The 20303-nt window shown below is 31.3% G+C and overlaps 3 protein-coding genes across 3 annotated transcripts in view; 2 read left to right on the top strand and 1 right to left on the bottom strand.

Moving 5' to 3' along the window:
* LOC123016218 overlaps positions 1–1041 on the top strand; it is a 169888-nt gene extending 168847 nt beyond the window's left edge. Inside the window, exon 9 of the mRNA XM_044416479.1 lies at positions 433–1041. Within this exon, the coding sequence (XP_044272414.1) occupies positions 433–599 (167 nt within the window). The 3' untranslated portion in view covers positions 600–1041. The remainder of the gene's footprint in view (positions 1–432) is intronic.
* Positions 1036–19630, bottom strand: LOC123016219 (multiple inositol polyphosphate phosphatase 1-like). Its single transcript, XM_044416480.1, has 8 exons — positions 19475–19630; positions 9232–10103; positions 6742–6925; positions 6547–6691; positions 6368–6487; positions 1950–2146; positions 1520–1897; positions 1036–1458 (listed from the first exon to the last, which is right to left on the bottom strand). Coding segments are annotated over exons 1-8 (2133 nt in total). The 5' UTR covers positions 19477–19630; the 3' UTR covers positions 1036–1223.
* LOC123016220 lies at positions 13338–13981 on the top strand. Its single transcript, XM_044416482.1, has 3 exons — positions 13338–13545; positions 13593–13721; positions 13775–13981. The coding sequence occupies exons 2-3, from the start codon at positions 13593–13595 to the stop codon at positions 13841–13843; spliced, it is 198 nt and encodes a 65-aa protein (XP_044272417.1). The 5' UTR covers positions 13338–13545; the 3' UTR covers positions 13844–13981.
* Positions 19631–20303: the final 673 nt, after the last annotated feature.

Below are 20303 nucleotides of genomic sequence, written 5' to 3'. Positions count from 1 at the left end.
TATTGGACCCAGTAAATTCAATTTACTGTCAGTTTTTCTTAAATTACAAGACTAATTCTGTTTTAAATGCAGATAAAGCACATTTTTTTAAATGATGTTTTTTGTCTGCCCTATAACTCGCTTACGGTTAGTTCTACAACAAAAATGCAAAGGACCATTCTTGTAGGAAATTTTGTAAGCTTTAATTGTGATTAGAAGATTATCCTACAGGAGTGATAATTTCCGAGATATAAGCAAAAAACCAAAAAAAAAAGACACCTTTAACACCCTCACCCTCCTCGAGCTCGCCCCCCACCCTCGGGGACTTTTGATATATGTCTACCCAAGTGTAAAGAAAGCGTTTAAAAAAAATTCCAACTCTATAGGACTTTTTTCCACTGATTTGTCTAATTTGACTGGGCTATGGTACTAAAATGTTTATTTTTTTTTCAGGTACAACCTTCAGTGATGAATCTGCCGAGCTGTGCGTGTCTGAACACAGCCCCGAAATCAATTGGATTTATGTGGGGGCTGCGGCAGTATCAGTGTTACTCCTCCTGTGTTGTTTTTGTGTCTGTTTATGCAGGAGATGTTGTAGATACTGTTGCAGCGACGACTAAAGTTCAATTTTACGAAACCAAAGCCTTAATAAACCTTTAACGAAAAATACAAACTAAAAGCTCAAGTCTTGACTACGGACAATCCAACAATAACTGAGACTTTTTCCTTTTGTAAAAACCGCAATGTAGTCCAAGACTTGGTCTTTTAAGACACTTAAAGCGAAGTGAAGTGCACATCGATGGAACTTTTTTGGCAAAGCACTCACGTTTAGTTTAGGGTCTCTAGAGTACCGTTGTATTATTTCCAATGGAAGAAATTTGAACCTTGCACAGTTTTTACGATTCAACAAATAAAGCGATCATGTTCTAAAATTTGTTTTTGTAATATACCTAATGCCAAAAATTCGAAGAAGTGTATATTTTTAGCGATAAGTTTTTAATTTGAATGATGTACATATTATGTAATAATTTCACATTTCCATGTGATAATAAACCATTGTTTTAAAAAACTCTATATTCATTATTTCTAAAACTACACACATTTTTGCCTCAAGAAATTTCATTTCAAACTGGCACCAATTACGAGCAAATGGCGGGTTCTATCCACTTTTGTACAGTATGATATCAACAATAAAATATACAAAATAAGTAACAGCAGTAACTTTGTACTAACTTAATTAACATTTAAATTTTAAGACTAAGAAAAATGGCGATGAGAGATGAGAAATAAATGATGTAATTGTATTGGACGGCCATAGCAGCGTTACGATCGCAGAAATCTAAATTACAATTGTCTACAACACCTCGTAATTTACTTTGGACGGTACTCCAATTGCAAAGACCGACTGAACACTCTGGATAATTCACTGGTTCCTCGTTCAAGAAGAACATGACGCGGTAACGCTCCCCGCTACGACATCTAACAGAAAAAATAAATAAATAAAGTGATATAACAACATGTAGAATCAATTGAAACTTACTGATACAAAACGGCAGCCAAATTGGACGCAAACGGATCAATTTTCGAAGTACGCCACTTACGATGTTGCTGCTGGTAGTAATTTTCCGCCGTCAACGGTTGATTATCCTTTGCAATACCCATCGCAGTTAAAAATGTCTGAATCGTAACCGAATGAGTGAAGAAAACTGTAACTTTATTTCCACTAGGTGTTCCCCCGTTATTGACGGTACGTTCGAATTTTTCGTAGAGATCTTTCACCGGAGGACAACCAATTTGTCTGTTGACTTCATTGCCATAACCGCTTTTGTAGTAGTATTTTAAATCTTCGGCGTATTCGAGAAGTTTTAGTTGATCTTTGTTGAAAACTATACACCAGGGTGACATAGCATCCAAATTCCTAAATTTAAAAAATTAATTTATAAATAAATAATTTTTGTTTAAAAATTTACCAAGCTTTTTCATAGCGGCACATGTCATACATGTCGGATAAAACTGATTCGTTTAGTGTGTATCTAAAACCTAATCTTCGGAATACATCTCTAACCATTTGTTGGTATTCTCTGTTATGTTTGAATTTCATGTATTCGTTGAATGTTTGCGGATTTTGGTCTACTTCTCTTAACCAAGCGTTGCACGATCTTGTGGGCTGTAAAACCAAAGTTTTTTATTTTCTCATCTCTCAGAGCTACTTTGTTAGTTTTGAACAAAGAAATAAATAAAAATAAAAAACATTCATAAATTGTTACTTTACATTTACATAAATTGTTTATCTATGTTTATCTAGGTGAGTATGGTAAACAAACAATTTGAAGCATTAACAATGTCAGTCATTTCAGTAATTAATGCTTCGTTGGTGCTTTATGTATCAACTTTGGGAAAAAAATTAAAAAAAAATGTGAAAACCTGTCAAATAAAATTAAAACACAGAGGAAAACTTAACGCACTATCTTGATTTTAAATATTTTTCAGTACCTACTTCACAGTGCTTCATAGTAGGTACCAATTTTAGTAATGCTTTTAATGCTTCATTTTTCATGTAGCAGTATTAGCAGATCATTTACAAAAGAGCTATATACAGGCTGTCTCAAATTTTAGGGCCGGCGCAAAAATAAATATTTCTAATTAATTAAAAAATAATTTTGATAGTATAAACCGTCGTCTGCGTTGATTGACAGTAAATAAAGTCTGGGCAATAGGCCAAAATCGTAAACTTGTCAAAATCGTAAATTCCGGTAGATGACGCTCGCGTTACCCTCCAAAGGAAACTGTAATTTGTGAAATTTGAAAATTTGCAGGAAATTAAATGTCACAATTGTTGACACGTTTAATAAAAAAATATTGATCTGTCACACAACTAATACATTTTTTCAGCTTAAAAAGCGCAGTATCAATATCTTTCAGACGTTACATTATAATTTTTAAAATGCCATGTATCCGAACTTGCTGTGTTCCAAACTGTGGGCAAGCGGAGAAAGAGGGTGTTATTTTACATCAATTTCCAAAAAGTAGAAATCAAAAAAACGAATGGCTTAGGAGAATACTTGGTACCATCGGCAATGTACCCCCAAATTCCGTGATTTGTGAAAAACACTTTGAAATAACGGGCTATTATAAAAACAAAAAAATGTTACCAAATGCAGTTTCATCCTTGCTCTTGAATTATAAAAGAATTACTCGTTTTCAGGTAATTTATACCACTTCCATTAATTCAGAACGTAAGCCGTTAGAATCGTCTGCACCGTGTCTCCAATCTCCAGAGTCATTTGACAAAAATTATATAATTTCAAGCCCATTTCGATTTGATTTTGATCAACTAAGCGATTTAAGTGATACTCATGATTTTGATTTAAAAAATGTTTCAGATGCAATAAGTTCGGCAGAAAAATTTGTCTTACTAGATAAAATTCAAAATTTAGAAAAAAAGTTACAGGAAGTAAATGTAAGATTTCAAAAGTTGAATAAGCTGTATGAAAATAAACTTGAAAAACTAAAGAGAATGCAGGAAAAAATTGACAATTACAGTAAAGGTCAACATTGTGTAGTGAAAATTGAGTCAGATGCAAAGGACTTAAAACCAAGGGCTGTGTTTTTACCTGATCAAATTTATAATTATTCCCTAAAAAACCCAAGATGGTCTGAAGTTACAGTACGTCATTGTACTGCCTGGAGTTATATTTCTTCAAAAGGTTATGAATTTGCAAGTCATTTTTTAAAAGCTCCATCCAGAAGAACTTTAGACAGATATATGGGAAATTCTCAAGGGGATCCAGGCTTGACTAATTTCATTAAAAACAGAATAACTGCTGAAGGCAATAATTTAAAAGACGTTGAGAAAATATATTCTCTTATTATAGATGACATGGTCATTAAAGAAAAAATGGAGTATAGTCGAACAGAAGATACATTTTACGGCATTGCAAAAATTGAGAACGAAATAATAGGAAAAAAGCCCATTTTAGCCAATAAACTGTTGTGCTTCGTTATTCATGGATTGTCTACCAAATACTCTATTCCCGTTGGATACTTTTTTCATAAAACACTTTCGACTGAACAGTTTTTTAATATGAACATAAATGTAATAAAACAGGTACATGAACGTGGCTTCAAAATCTTGAGATTGGTAAGTGACAATCATAAATCAAATGTTGCACATTTTAAAATGTTAGGACAAACAGAGCTGAAAACCAAGGTCCAAATAGAAAAATAATAGAAAATATAATTAATCCTAGTGTTTTTTATTCAAAGTTTTGAAGAAATAATAAAAAGTTATTGTAATATGTTAATGCTCTTGTAAATTTGTAAAGAATAAAAATAACTATATAACCCAAATGTAAATCTTTATTTTTTTAATAAATAAAATTATATTTGTGTATAAAATGTTTTAATTTTTGATGTTTTTGGTCTAGTTTTAGAAAAAATTGCAATCAACAAAAAATAATTATACAACCCATAAAACACAAAAGTAAATTTTTGTATACAAAAATTTATCAAGGTTTCAAACCAAAATATACAGATTCCATTAGACTGCAAACTCGTCGCTCCCCCAACGGCCATTTTTTGGCATTGCCCAGACTATTATTACTGTCAATCAACGCAGACGACGGTATAAACGATAGAGAATTAAATACACTTTAATGTGATGTTTTGATATTGTGTAAATTTTTAGCATATAACAGTAAAACCTTAAAAATTAAATTTGGAGAAAAAAATAATCAATTAACTGGAATATTTTCTACATGATAAAATTCTTTGATTTTTATCTGTGGTATTTGTGAAAATAAAATAATGATAAACTTGATAAATTTAAAATTATTAAGATTTTAATATTGAAAATCTAAAACTTGGAATAATTTCTGAGCGGGTTTGCGGTAATTGGTGATCAGGCCAGAATTTCGTGACAAAAGAAAAAGGTTCGCAATGACATTTATGACATATAGTTCTTCTAGAAATAAGTGAGAACAGAGTCAATTGCTTTATGGATGTAATTATCCTTGGTAAACCCACAGACGGCTACCGGCGGTTTTAACCCCCAATAAAAATATCTCCGAACTTAGTCAGCTGGGCTGGTTTCCAGGGCCGTATTTACTTTATACAAAGCTTTATGTATGAAAACTAAGCTATTCAATAGCTAATGTTAAATGCTGCGGTTTCTTTTTCTGTGCAGCTTTTAATAAAAATGTTTTTTTTTATTGGTTGCAGCGTATTTTCTTTTAAATAACAGTTTTCTCGACTCGAACAATTTCCTGAGTCCGTCTCTGCTTCCAAGAAATCGCAACATTTTGACCTGTTGCAACGGGTTTTAAACAGTTTATGATTAGGAATTGATACCCAGCTCTAAAGCAATTGACTCTGTTCTCACTTATTTCTAGAAGAAGAAAATTTCTAGAACTATACCAAGGCTCTATTTTGAAGCCTCCGCTCTATTGACAATGCATTAGCAGCACATCATCCCAAACATAGCCATAAATGAATTCCCAATTATCAATATTAAAATGTTAATTACTCAAAATCTATCAACTTTTACATTATTCAATTTTCACAATCACCATTAGAAAAAAGCAAGGAATTTTATCATGTAGAAAAGATTCTAATTAAATATTTTTTTTACAAATTTGGTTTTTAGTATCTCACTGACATACGCAAAAAATTATGAACAATATTAAAATATCAAATTGAAGTCTATATCTTCTATCGTTTGCACTAGCAAAATTTTTTTTAAATCAAATTGAAATATTTACTTTTGCGCCAGCCCTAAAACTAGGGACATCCTGTACATATATAGATATGATATTTTTGCAGCACTCATCGTGAGATTGGGATATAATTTAATGCTTCGTATTTAAATGTTGGCATAAAAATATTGTAAATAAAATAAGAGAACAGCGGAAATTTCTAAGCACTCAACTTGAATTTAATACTTTTTCAGTGCTTCAATGAACTTTATGTTCAACAGGTTGTCTAGAATAAGAAAAACCCTGAGTTGCTGGTGCGCAGTGGACAATTTTGTCCAGAGTGAGGACAGAAGCATCATTTTTGTTATTCAAAATCATAGGTTTCCTCTAAATGGTTCGCTAACACTGGAACAATTTGAAGCACTAAATAATAATTGTGTTTAAAGATAATGCCTCACATTATGAGCTAAACTATCTTATAGCTATGTTTTGATGATTCAGCATTTTATTCGACTATTTATTTTAATTTATACAGGAGGTTTCATCTAAAACTTCCAGATTAATATCTTACTTATTAATAGAACGTAATAGAACTAAACGTCATCATTTAAAAACAAAATAGTTTTTATTTTTAACTGAATGTTTTGCTTTATCAATTAAGTGAAATATTAGCCTGTAATGTTTGTTTTTCTTACCTTGATAAGTCTATCATTATTAAAAACATTAGCATGAACCTGATAAGCTTTTTCTTTGAAAAGCCCTTCGATGTAAGCCTGATAGCTATCATGGGTCCTATCAGTGTCAGTATATTGAAACTGGAAACACAAAAAACAAGATATAGACATCAAGCGCCATCTACAAATTCTTAGCTTACACTGTAGGTCATTTCGTTGTAGGGTTCTCTCAACAATTCGTCGAACTTCGTAGCGTAACGGCGCGCCAAGAATTTCATATCTGTTACTCCTTGGTAAGTCAAGGCGTTGGCATTGCGTTCATTGACAGTTTCATTCCAGCGCCAGCTGTTGGACAAAAAAATAACAAATCCGGAAAATACAACCTTAAGTTTTACCCTTTAATGAGATCCAAATCTTCGGGACAAAGACGACCACTATTAGGATAAGAATTTCTTTCCTGATAGTTGCGCACTATTTCTCGTTGAATTTTATACAGCTGTCTCAATCGTTCGATGGTTCTTGCACTGGGATATCTCGTACCGTGTCTATTGATGCTCCAAAATTGGATGGGTGTGCAGTCTAAAACAATTACAAAACGCCGCTGCCTTAACTTTGTTTTAGTTTCGGGTTATTTGAATTGATCTTCAACCTTAATAAGTGTTAATTGAATGTCTAGAGTTTGAGTCATGGAGTAATTTAATAATTTCTTATTAAACCACGCAATAATGGCATTAGTTGGTCTCAAGTATGTGGCCTCGGTTACCATCACCTATGTGATTGTTGGAATGGAAAATTATGTTGAATCTTACAAAATTACAWCTTAATACAGGTGGATTTGCTTGGCATCTTCAACATTACCTCACAAGTTTTATAATTTGTTTATTTTTTTTTAATACTCCTGTTAATAAAATAGTGTTTCAGAGACAATATCGGGCTTAAAAATCATGTTATTAGTAACCTTCTTAATTATAAAAATGAAATATCTTTCTAATTATTCACACAAATCCACAGCAAAACTGATTAAATTCATAGCAGGATATTTCTACTGCAATTTTATAAATGATTTATAAAATAATTATAATTTATGCTTATGTAACTTCCTTGAGGACATACTTAATGTTTCCCATATGGAGGTAATAATGCTGCATATTTCTCATTTTAGTATTTATAAATATATATATTTAGACCAACAGCTGGGAATCTAACATAGACAAAAAATTATATGTATTATTATAAGAAGAATATACTTACTTAAACGTAAGTATTATTTTTAATTTTCACGTTTTTTAAGAACGCTATTTAAAAACATAAATTTTATTTTCTTTTTAAATGTATTTTTTTTCCACTTAACAACGAAGTTTGTAAATGCAAAATGCAATGTCACTACTGCTTAATATAAAAAATAATTACTTCTTGTAAGGGTACTACTTCTCCGAAAAACTAATAAATTAGATATGTCTTATYTTAATTTTACAAATTAAATTTTAAAAGTAATAAGTAAAAACTCTTGGCAAATGTAGAGATTTTTTGAAGGGGTAAAGTTGGCAATAGCACATCAAAAATGTTGTTGATTTTTTTAGTAACAAACGTCTCAAATTATTGAGTACAAGCACAAGTTGTTCAAAATGAACTGCTACTATGCCAATTTGTGCTATCCTTAAACATTCATATTTTCAAAACCACGCGACCTAGAAAAATTATAAAAGCAAAGCTGAGCTTTTATTAACATCTTCATCGCAATCACCATATRAATTATTGTTCAAGACTTTTAAATCACCCCGTATTTAGAGACTGATTTATCACAGGTGTTTATTTGACTTTGGCGTYATAGTTGGCGGTGGATATGAGKGTGTTGTGAACGGACCACAATTTTTAATACGTCCGGCRAGGTGTCAAATGTCAGATTAATAACTTCAATACGATGGTTCRTTCACAATCGAACTTTCATGGATAGCTTTGMGTCCAAATTAAAACAAAACAAAACATAACATTACAAGCTTCACTAGCTTTAAATACAATTTCCGCAAATTAGTATATAGATTCAAAATTCAAATTTTTACAATTTATCTTTAAAAAATKACTATTTTCAATCTGACAATGATATTTTTTAACACGTTAAATTATTCATTTTTCTAAATCAAATTAGCAATGAGTAGTGGTTGTATTCACGGTCTGTCAGGCTCGTAGTTTTAGATGAATCAGCCTGTAGCACACTGGTACACAAAAAAGATAGAGAAAGTATAGAAAAATAGTGTATATTGGAATGCTGATTGAAGTAGGTCAAATGCATTTTTTTAAACAAGTTCTGCAGCATTACATGTAAACGCTTCTCAGCTTATTACAGATTTCAACATTACAATTTGGTAAAAAAATTCTAAAGAATAACTGTTTTAAACTACTATACGTACAAAATAATCCCAATAATGTTTATGTTTGACATGTTCTTGCTAATAAAATAAACAAACTCACTGYAAGTTGGAAACATGATAAATTAATTATACTGTATGACAAATGTTGCTTCATAATGCGCAGTTACTCTAACTAAATAAAATGCCTGAACCTTTATAAAGCTCAGTTGCCAAAAAACTTAGATTAAAAAAAATCTTAATACTGCTGTATTATTATATCACTCCACACTGTATACAGAGTGTTTGCAGTCTTGAAGTCAAAATTAAAAAAAATGATATAAAAATTCACGATATGAAAGAAAATGATTCATTTTATGTCATTTATTCCTTGAGAACTAACTGTTGCTACGAAACTAACTTTTTTAACAGTAAATAAATAACATTTATGTATTAGGTCCGATATAATATGAACAATTATGAAGTAGGATTCAACAATTTTCTAAAGCGTGACAAAAACTAAAGGCTAAAAACACCCACCTGGTATCCTATGTTGTTGATTGGATGATTTGGAAAAAGCAATCTGATACGCCGTTTTGGTTGCAAATTGCACATACTGATTCTGATCCTTTGAGTAACAATATTCAGTACAACAATCAGAGTTTGTTTCAAATAAAGGTGAACCGTAACGATCACGATCACCATCACTATCATAACGATCACGGTCACGATCACGATCAGAATACGGATCCCTGCCACCTCCATGCTGATCCCGATTGCCTCCATATTGGTCTCGATTCCCATATTGATCCCTGTTTCCTCCATATTGATCTCGATTGCCTCCATATTGATCCCGATTGCCTCCATACTGGTCACGATTTCCACCATACTGGTCCCGATTTCCTCCATACTGGTCCCGATTTCCATATTGATCGCGATTTCCTCCATACTGATCACGATTACCATACTGATCGCGATCGCGATTGCCATACTGATCACGGTTTCCTACAGAGTATTGATCACGGTTATCYAAACGATCACGATTGTAGGGATCGCGATTGTCATATGGAGGGCCTTGTGGGCCATAATGACTTTGATTTTGCCGTCCATACTGTGACTGGTTGTATGGTTGRTTTCGGTCATATGGCGGCGCATTGTAGCGATCATTACGGTCGTATGGCTGTCCATAAGGWGGATTGCGTCGGTCATATGGCGGATTTTGGCGATCATATGGTGCGTTTTGGCGGTCGTATGGCGGGTTTTGACGATCGTACGGTGGTTGACGATCATATTGTGAGTTGTAGGGGTCATACTGGTTATCAGTACGATTTCGATCGTAGGATGGTGTGTTGTACTGAGCCCTGAGGCCAACTATGGAAAGGGAGAAAAGAAAGAGTATCTTGACTGAGGCCCTGAAAAMATATATGTTATTTAGTAATTTTTTTCACAGATGTTGCAAAAAGTTKTATTACTCCAAAAAGAATATAAATATTACATCGTGAACGTTCTCACATAAGAAATAAATTTCGTAATCAAAGAAAATCTTTAAAAAGTACTTCACGTCTATAAATARAAACAACCGTTAAGTATGCACACATACCGTGTTTAACCTTAGCTTAAAAGATTGGGTAAATCATGCTAAAGTAACACTTTTGTAAGTCCATGTTAACATTGAAACGCGTTTATTGTTGCAACTATATTACTAAATTGAGTMGATTGTTTGTCCTTCAATAAGGTTAGTACTACAATTTTAACGGAAATACAAATTGTTTGTTATATMAAATGTGTAACAAATTCAATGTTTGAATATTTTACGTATCTACAGGTATACGTATTAGGTATWTTAATTCTAAAACACCACTTAACAATAACTTTGTATAAATTTTGAATTCTTTCCAAACTCAAATTAGCAGTTCATTTATAATGAGCAGAAGAATGTGAATTACTGTTCAAAGTTATACAAACTTAAATGTAAAAATAAATACACGTAAAAAAATTTTTTTAATAATTGAGAAAATAATGTAAAAAAAGTAAAAATACGATTCGAAATKGTATCAAACAAAAAATATTACAAAATATGATTTAAGTAAAAATAACTATCAAATTTTAAATTCTTTACATAAGTATTTAATTTTCTTAAAGAATTCAAAAGAAGCATTATAGTATTTGACTCACCAACATCGTAAAATTTTAGATCAGTATTTTAARACAATGGGGGTTATTTGTTTAAAGCTCTGATTGGCTTGTAAATCTAAACTACTGACAATTGAAAAAAAATAACATAAACTTTAAACTGTAATCATTGCTAGAAGATCAAAGGGCCAAGTCAACGAAGAACTATAAGTCAGGATGACAACATTTTTTTTTAAATGAGCAGGCGGCAGCATATTACTACATGTACCAGTTTCGCCCAACAGATAAAGTGATAAACCCGCCCACATAGACCGCACTATTTRAATAGCGGTTTCTCATTGGCAATTTTCAAGCGCCTAATGCAAAAGTTCGTATCACATATTATAACTATAACAATATATGAAAAATTATGTGTAACTATTTGCCCAATATCTCAATCATTTTAAATTTTAATGATCTGTAGAAGTAGTTTAAAGTAGTTTTCACTTTGCTCTTAAAGCTTTTTTTGATATTACCATTTGTTTAAATTTGAGAACCACTTAGACCCTAAAAAAAACATACATACATACATATGTATAAATAATTAGTTTTCTTATCATATTCAACAACTGTTTATTACAAATTTGATTCATACACGTGACTAATCTGCTCAAAATAGTTAACCCTAATGTATTAAATACAAAAGCTTTTATGAGGTGATAAAATTAGGATAATTATCTGTGAGTAGTTCCTACTTTATTCACCAAGTAACTAACTCATTTCTAAAGTCTACGTAAAACATAGAGAACTTCTTTAGACCTCTGTATTTCTGCACAATTATCAATGAGTYACCCTATATCAATTATTWWGATTTATTTGCTTTYAAATTTCCAGTTTTCATCAATTTGTAACCTGTGAATAAGATTTATTAATAAATTAAAACGTTGCCTTTCCGTAACTGTAATTTTATTGCAACATTTTTGATGTTCACCTTTAGTTTCTTGACATTGAAAAATTTTGCTTCAACATAAAAGAGTGAGACAATAGCAATATTCTTTCATTCCTCTTATTATTTCCCATTACAACAGTAATAGTATGCATAAGCATGCAACAACATACTTATTTTCTCTAACACAGAATAATGATGAATTGCTTACTGCAGTTTACGAATATTTATACCTTTTCCCTACCCAACCGATGCAGACATATGTAGAAAAATTTTATTTTATAAACTGCTTTTATTCACTGACAAGAAAAAACAAACACCTAACATTTGTCAGCAATAAAAGTCTTTTACTAGGTATACATATATTACTTCGTTCCTTCCTGTACAGTTGTTAAAATCAAATGGAATTATTGTTTTAAAGCTTAATTAAAGCAATTGGGCTCACTTGATTTTAATCTAATTTTTTATATTTTACAAACATTCATATTACAAAAATATTTTTTTCTAAAATTCTATGTAAAATTAAAAGCTCGTTTTATATGATTATAATCACAAAATTCATTAATTTATTACAAAATTTGATGGCCAGGGTCAAATGAACGTTCTTGAGATAAATTTGTTTCTAAATGATATTCTTGACCTTCCACATTCTTGTTTTTAGTTGTCTAACACAAAAGATACTGTCACAATTATAATTTGCTTTCGACAAACAAGCCAGGTGTTTTAATATAAATAAACGTCAGGTTAAAATAGACAAAATAAAGTGACACTCTGATTAGCTGAGAGACCAAGGAATATTATTCTGTACAGAAATACGTAATAACATTACCACAACAGTTATTATGTATCACTTTTATCAAAAATACAGGAAGTATAAAACGAAACAACACCCTGATACACTCATTTCTTGAATAAATATTTTTGTTTTCTCTTTTAATTATTTTGAAGTAAATAGAAACGTGYGATTTTTGACTAAATTAATATTTATTAAAAAAAATGTAGTTATCTGATATCGAGATAACTAGTTTTGATCAACTATTCGCTCAGAAAATGATTTTTTAACTTTAATCCAACACTTCATATTATTAGAAACAACGTCACTTTAATACGTAAGTAATAATGGTATTAATCTTATCGTAAAAATGCGTGTTTTTAATTACATTAACAGTACCGATAATTAACTAAACAACAGACGATAAATTATCCAAATTCTATATTTGCATAACACAGAAACAAAAACTTTGACATTTTCGGGGGCATCAAAGTCCTTTAATCAACCCCAGTWTATTTGAARGAGATTAAAYATGTCAATAGTCAAAAATTACACTGGACCACAATAGAAAGTTCGAAGATAACACTAAATGGAAAAACAAACAGAGAGACCAAAATAGTCCTAATTAAATTACACCATAAGTACCGATAATTGCGAAATATAGGAAAGTTGCGTTTAGTTGTATTTCTCAAATTCCGCCAAAAAAGGCACTGGTGAAATTTTCCGCCCCACTTCTGTCGCAAAATCTTCGAAAAACAATAAAAATCTCGCTTTATCTTATCGCAGCATGTTTAAAACGAGTAAATATGAGTTTATAAATCAAGTCAGAGACGGTTGAAACGAGACGCCGATAGACCAACGCGTAGTAAATAAAAATAGGTCGTACCTTTAAATAACTTACGGTACTGCCTACACTGTTCCGAAGTTGGAAAGTTTATTCCATTCGTAAACATCGTCAGTTACGCCCAGTTTCTCAGTCATTTGAAATCGTCTTTACGAACAACCGCGTGAATCCTATCTCAAGGTAAGTTAACCGCCGTTTTTTTCCGCTTTTACTTAAGAATTTGCTAGATGGCCAATCCGGTTAATTTGATCTTGTGGCTGCTGGTGTTGATCTTCATCTCGTTTTGGGTGGCGGCAATCTGCGCTGGTTTCTACATCATTGTCCATCCGCTAAGCGTCTGTATAAAACCGTTAACCGTAAGTAAACTCTGCGCGTCCACACCTGATTAAACTTCTTATTGGTATTGTAGGAAATCTCAGATCTTTTGCTACAAGGAGTGCAATTCCCGCACTATTGTGCCGAAAAAATGTTCAGCTGAAGAATTTTTGTATTCTAGTTCTAGGTTAATCTCCACGTCAGGTGTTCATTGTTTATTTATAAGATGGCTCGTAAAATGATGTGTATATAACAATAATGGTGTAATAATTTTTGTAATAAAATTTTTATAGTGGATTGATTTTGTGTCTATTAATTTTGGATTGGTTGATTTTACCTTTTAAAGTTCAAGAGCATGTCGATAAAGAAATTAGTGRGTGAAAAGGTTTGAAAGCATCAAAGTCAAAAGGGGTTGATTCATTATTTACAATTTGTTTGGTCTGAATCAGAAAAACAATCGTGTCGACAGGTATTCATCATAGGTCATATCGGTGAAACATAATATCTATTATGCGAAAATGTTTGTATTTTAAGTTTGACTTGTTAGCGATGACTCATAGCTAGAGTTGGAATGRTTTGTTAGTAATAATTTTTCCGACAAAATATTAAAACCAGATTTGAGATAACATCTTTCTAGTTCACAGAACTTGTAGTAAATTGATTATTTGTTATAAAAAAAGATGTTAAATGTTGCATATCAGAATGCGCCAGAACTCGCGCCCCAGAGAAAAATGTAATGTAAGATACCAGAAACATGGATTTTTTTAATTCTATTTATAAAAATTTCGAAGTTATGAGAGTTTAAATTTTGCACTTTGACTCTTATTTCTGTTGGAAAATAATTTTCCAAGTTTTTTGCTACAGGCTATTGGAAGAGGAAACAAGAAAACTGTATCCTAAATTGTAACTCTGTTTAATGTTATTTGTGGCTTTCATTGGCAAAATTTTTGTACATTTACTAAATAATTATAAAGAAAACATATACAAGATCATCAGTATCATTAAATAGACATAAAAAATATCAAATGTCAAAATTTTTTGACAGATCGAATTTTTTAAACATTTTTTTGTACTCTGGAGGACTATCCAATTACTCCCTTTAAGGGTGGTGCGCGATTTTCCGGACACCTATATGTTTTTTTATAGGTTGTAGAGGTCTGCCAAAAATGGATTTTTCAAAAACCTGTTTCTAAGGGGGTGAAACAGGGTGTGAACCTTTAAACAAACATAGAAATATAAAATTTGAAAGAAATGTTCTTACCGTTTGTAAAGGTGCACTAAGACGAAATTTTTCAAAAATAAATTTCTAAGGGGGTGAAATTGGGTGTACATTTTTAAACGGAAATAGAAACAAGAAATTTGGAAAATATTTTTCTTAGAGAGTGTWGAAGTGCACTAATCGGGCACTTTTCAAAAACCAACTTTTAACGGGATGAGATAGGGTGCAAACATTTAAACGCAATTTTATAATCATAAAATGTAGAATTTGAGGGTGTAGAAGTGCTCTGAGAAGACACTTTTTGAAAATCAACCATTAACAAGGTGAAATAGGGTGTAAACGTTTGTGCTTTCGATATTTTCTTAATAATCGGCTCTCTGCTACCGCGTTGATTTGAGTTGGTGAATCAAAAAAAAAATAGATAAACAGACTAACTTTACATTCCCTTTTTTACATTAASAAATCTACGTGGACAAAGTCACGAGTGCAAGCTAGTTTAATTAATATAGAGATATTTTTAGTAGAGCGTATAAGGCGAAATTTTAAGTTACAGTAATTATTCTTTTAACTGAAAGTAAAAATTACATATTTACATTAGNTAGAAGTGCTCTGAGAAGACACTTTTTGAAAATCAACCATTAACAAGGTGAAATAGGGTGTAAACGTTTGTGCTTTCGATATTTTCTTAATAATCGGCTCTCTGCTACCGCGTTGATTTGAGTTGGTGAATCAAAAAAAAAATAGATAAACAGACTAACTTTACATTCCCTTTTTTACATTAASAAATCTACGTGGACAAAGTCACGAGTGCAAGCTAGTTTAATTAATATAGAGATATTTTTAGTAGAGCGTATAAGGCGAAATTTTAAGTTACAGTAATTATTCTTTTAACTGAAAGTAAAAATTACATATTTACATTAGRTATTTTAATTTTAAAACATAACTGATTAAAATTAAAATTTGGAAAAAAATGCTTTGCGCATTAGAATTAGAATTAGAAAACATACTTATAAGGTCCCCGGTTCTCCGAGGTAAGCGGAGCTCAATGGAGCATCAAAAAAGTGCCGTTTTATGCGTTTYTGCTTCTCTACGTATATCCTAAACAAAATTACGAACAAAATTTTGTACAAAATTAAAGCTTATAAAATYTTCTACAACTGGATGTCCAGTGGATACCCGTCTCTGTATGTTAATGTGTCCAATGGACGTCCATTAGTGGACATACTTGGTCCAATTTAGGCCCACTGTGTCACAAARTTGGACATACATATGGATCTAGATATGGATGCTTTTGATGGGCGTCCATTGAACATCTACATGGTTTACACAAGTTTTTTTTGTATCTCAAATAGTTTTTTGAAATATTTCTAGGTATAMCACCCTCTAAGAAAACTATTATATACAGGGTGTCAATTTTAAAACTTGCAATCACTCAAAACCGTTTCAGTGGTTTTTAGGGGAAATAAAAATGGCATGGTAAGTGACRCTCCTCCACCCACCCTTCAAGCCACAGCCACCTTAWGTTGAAAATTTTAAATGGCACAACCCTACTTGCGATACATCGTTGGAAAGCCCATAACAAGCGCTTTTCAAAAATGCCATACAACAGCCTATTTGGTAAAGCCATTTTTCCAATTATTCATAATGAAGACGTTAAATTTTCATTTTTTTATTATATTCAAGTGGAAGTGTGTCACTTATCATGTCATTTTAATTCCCCCTAGGAACCACCAAAACGATTTTGAGTGATTATTAATAACTTTTTCAGTTGAGAGAAATTGCCGATTGCAAGTTTTAAAATTGACACAGTGTATAAAAATTGTTAACATTGTGATTAGGCCGTTTAAGGTCGGCCATTAAATTAATGTAAAAAATCAATCACTTTTGACTTTTGAATTCATTCAATAATTTAAGGCATTGATAKGACTGGTCCGTTTGATTTGGTGTGAGTAACCATGGAGAAATCATTCACTTTCGACTCAAATAGTTTAATTCAAAAATGTAGCTAAGTTGGCTATTGCAAATTTCATTTCATTTCATTTATTAAATAATTCCAATTTCTTCGAATTTGAATATTTCAAGCAAGAAGTAAAACTAATATTTAAGTGAAACATAACCTAACCGAATTTTGTTAAACTTTTAGTAAAATACCTAGCAAGTTCAAAAAACGCTAAACATGTTTGGCAAAACGTGGGAACTTTTTAACAAAGCGTCTTTGTAACGGTTTACGTTTGAATACATGCATCTGTATCTTATCAATACTAAGTATATGAAATAAATGTACATACAGTATGTCCCCGGATTGAGTTTACAAGAGGAAATTTTTTTTATCAMAACTGCATAGGAAAAAAACTTTTTGATTTACTTGAAGCCAGCAAATCTGTAATTAAAACTTCATTATTCCAACTCAGTAGAAAGAAAAATTCATTTTTCTCTTGATTTTGGATTTAAGAATAATTTTTCTCTGCTTTTTAAGTCCTATCACATTGGYGGTTTTATTATTTTGACAATGATCAAATCTGTAATTAAAACTTCATTATTCTACCTCAGTAGTAGAAAAATTCATTTTTCTATTGATTTTGGACTTAATTTTTCTCTGCTTTTAAAGTCATATTTTGACAACATTTTGACAAATGAGTTTACGGATGTTAAATAACAAAAATGTTTGTGAAAAACATAATTTTAATAAACAGCAGCTCAAAGGAACAACTTTAAGGTAAAAACCAGTCATTATTTGAAAAAAACTATCATTATTTAATTAATATAAATTAATTGTCAAAGTGACATATAGTTGTCAAATAATTAAAACAATGTGATAAGACTTAAAAAGCAGAGAAAAATTATTCTACTGAGTTGGAACAATGAAGTTTTAATTACAGATTTGCTGGTTTCAAGTAAAGTTAAAACTTTTTTTCCTTTACAGTTTTGGCGTAAAATCAAATATAAAAAAATTTTCCTCTTGTAAACTCAATCCGGGAACTTATGGAATAAGAAGAAAAGTTAATTCGGTTTAAATATTTTTTAAGTTAACTATTTAGACCAATAAAACCAAAATTAAGTATTTTTTTTAACAGTGTGTTTCACTATAGATCTCAAACCCACAAGATAGACAGGATGATCACTTTGTAGTTGAAACGCATTGTGTTTTAAATAAAAGTTTGGTGTGTTGGGTTAAGTGGTTAAATTGTGTTGTGTTCACCAAAWAAAAAACTTTCTAAATATTAAAATGGCAAATACATTAATAAATCTGGCGAAAACRGTTATTAGTGGATATAGTTATTATTTATTGTTTTTTAAACTGTCCTGTCATTCTTCAAATTATTAACAAACGAAAATGTCGTAACTTGGAAAATTAGAAACTTGTTCAGCGCCATTAGACACGGGGTATTGTAATTGGTTATTATTCTTAAGTTTTATAATTGCTGTAAAATAAACACCCAAAAAATAAAATTGCATACCTATATCGAGCAAATATTTGCTCAAACTTCAAGGCTCTTTTATTAAAATATTCTTAGAATAATTTTTAAAAAAACGTTGAAYACAATAATTAAAACAAAACGCTAACTAATCTAATCTTTAGTTCTGGTTTTCTAAAAATTTGTTCCAAACTGAATTARTCTGAAACCATAAACACAGTACAGTCATGAGTGTGACTTTAAAACTGCAATAACTTTTAGAGTAAAGTAGCAAAACACCGTTAAAACTATTGTTCATTAACTATATCAAGAAAAAAACAACATAAATGAGATTACTCTGTACAAGGACATAAAAAGCATAAAACTAACAAAACAATAAAGGTAAAAAGTTTACAAGATCAAAATAATTATTATAAAAATTAAAAAATCTGTGTCAACAAAGAATCTGCACCATGCAACCACCTAATTTTCACAAAATCCAACTATGAAAAAGAGTTTCATAAAAAATGCTAATAAGAACATAATTAATTGATGTAAATGAGAGGTGAAAACATCAACCAAAATAAACATTACCTTCACCTCTCCTAATAAGAATTCTGTAAAAGATACTGACCTCACATCTAATATTAATTCAATTTTATTGATTACTCCCAAAAGTTCGTTAAGTTGTATTTCGTCCACAGATATGCTAATAAGGCTGTTAAAGGTATGCGATTATTCCAGTACCCAACGAACTTAAAACCGCCAAATCTTGGTTGAATGAACTTGCGGAAATTTCGGTTAAAGCGGCAAAAAAWTTCAAAAAAGCGTTCAACTTTCTAGGAATTTTACTTGGCCAAAAGTGATTAGAACCTATTGTAATTCGGTTGCARTCACGTGACTTGTTTTGAAAAAAAAAMCGTTTTCTAGTCAAGATTAACTCTCATCATTCTTCAACACTTACACAACTGCGAAACGTCATCAAGAAAAAAAAAAAGAAATCCATCCAGAAGAAGTAAAAGTCGAAGTTGATTTTTGACGGAAAATGAAAAATGTTGTTAACACTGACACCGGTTTTAAAAATAATTCTGACTTAACAATCCGGAGGCGTGTGCAATTATTTCGCATGCGATTGCAATTCATGCAAAATTGGAAAAAATGCAATCAATTCATTACTTACATTTCAGTGGCCGATGATAACACTAAAAGTTACGTTTTTATCACCACCGCCCGGATTAAAACACGGAGCGCGAATCGCTTCACTTTATGGTCAATACAGAACAGGTTGAAGAAATATAAAGGAGCTTCAAGTTTGACTCTATCCCACCTATTTCTTAAACCACAACACACCTACATGGACAGAGTTACAATCGACATTTCATGCTAGCCTGAGCAGCGCATTAATTTACCTGTGATGGGGCAACCCATGACCGTCGAAAGGGTCACCACGCGATATAAACGCTTCATCTCAACAATTAGGCCAAAATTTAGCAGTAGTTAATGTTGGTTTGAGTGTGTTTGGTAAAGAAAAAGACAATTTCCATTTTATTATGCAATGAGCAATGGTGCTGGCCGCTCCTTAAAATATGACAATTTTGTTMAATGCAGGATTGGGGTCAAGGAACTTTTGTAGGGGGAATGAAGCAGGAATTGATTTAGGGTTGGTTTGTTCTTTCTAATTTAAATTTACAAACTGGAAACGAAAAAGTGAAGATTTTGTGCGTCTAAGGTCGACGCACTTTAATTATTACTCCCAATATTCACAATAATACCCATAAAAAACTAATTAATTTATTAATACAAAGGGATTATGTCATTTAATCGATAACATTAGTACGCAGTAAAAGATCTTAGGAACATAATTACTATTAATTACTAATTCACTGTAAAATGTTTCTATTTTGGTACATACGCTTTTTTGTTGAGTTACAAGGGTTTCGTGACAAGGAAGYTAATATAGTCATAAAAAACTTAAGAAATGTTACAAATATTGTAATATGGAAGTGGTT

Source organism: Tribolium madens, unplaced genomic scaffold (genome assembly GCF_015345945.1).
Source record: "Tribolium madens isolate multiple individuals breed KSU strain unplaced genomic scaffold, Tmad_KSU_1.1 Scaffold_1;HRSCAF=32;Tcas5.2_LG8, whole genome shotgun sequence".
Classification (NCBI taxonomy): Eukaryota; Metazoa; Arthropoda; class Insecta; order Coleoptera; family Tenebrionidae; genus Tribolium; species Tribolium madens.
The sequence above is the reverse complement of the archived record's forward strand: the minus strand, read 5'-3'. Positions and strand labels throughout refer to the sequence as shown.

Bases quoted from the DNA above. Each gene is read 5' to 3' on its own strand.
- LOC123016220 (XM_044416482.1), top strand. From the start codon at position 13,593: ATGGCCAATCCGGTTAATTTGATCTTGTGGCTGCTGGTGTTGATCTTC. The intron at 13,722-13,774 runs GTAAGTAAACTC...TTGGTATTGTAG, and splicing joins TCTGTATAAAACCGTTAACC to GAAATCTCAGATCTTTTGCT.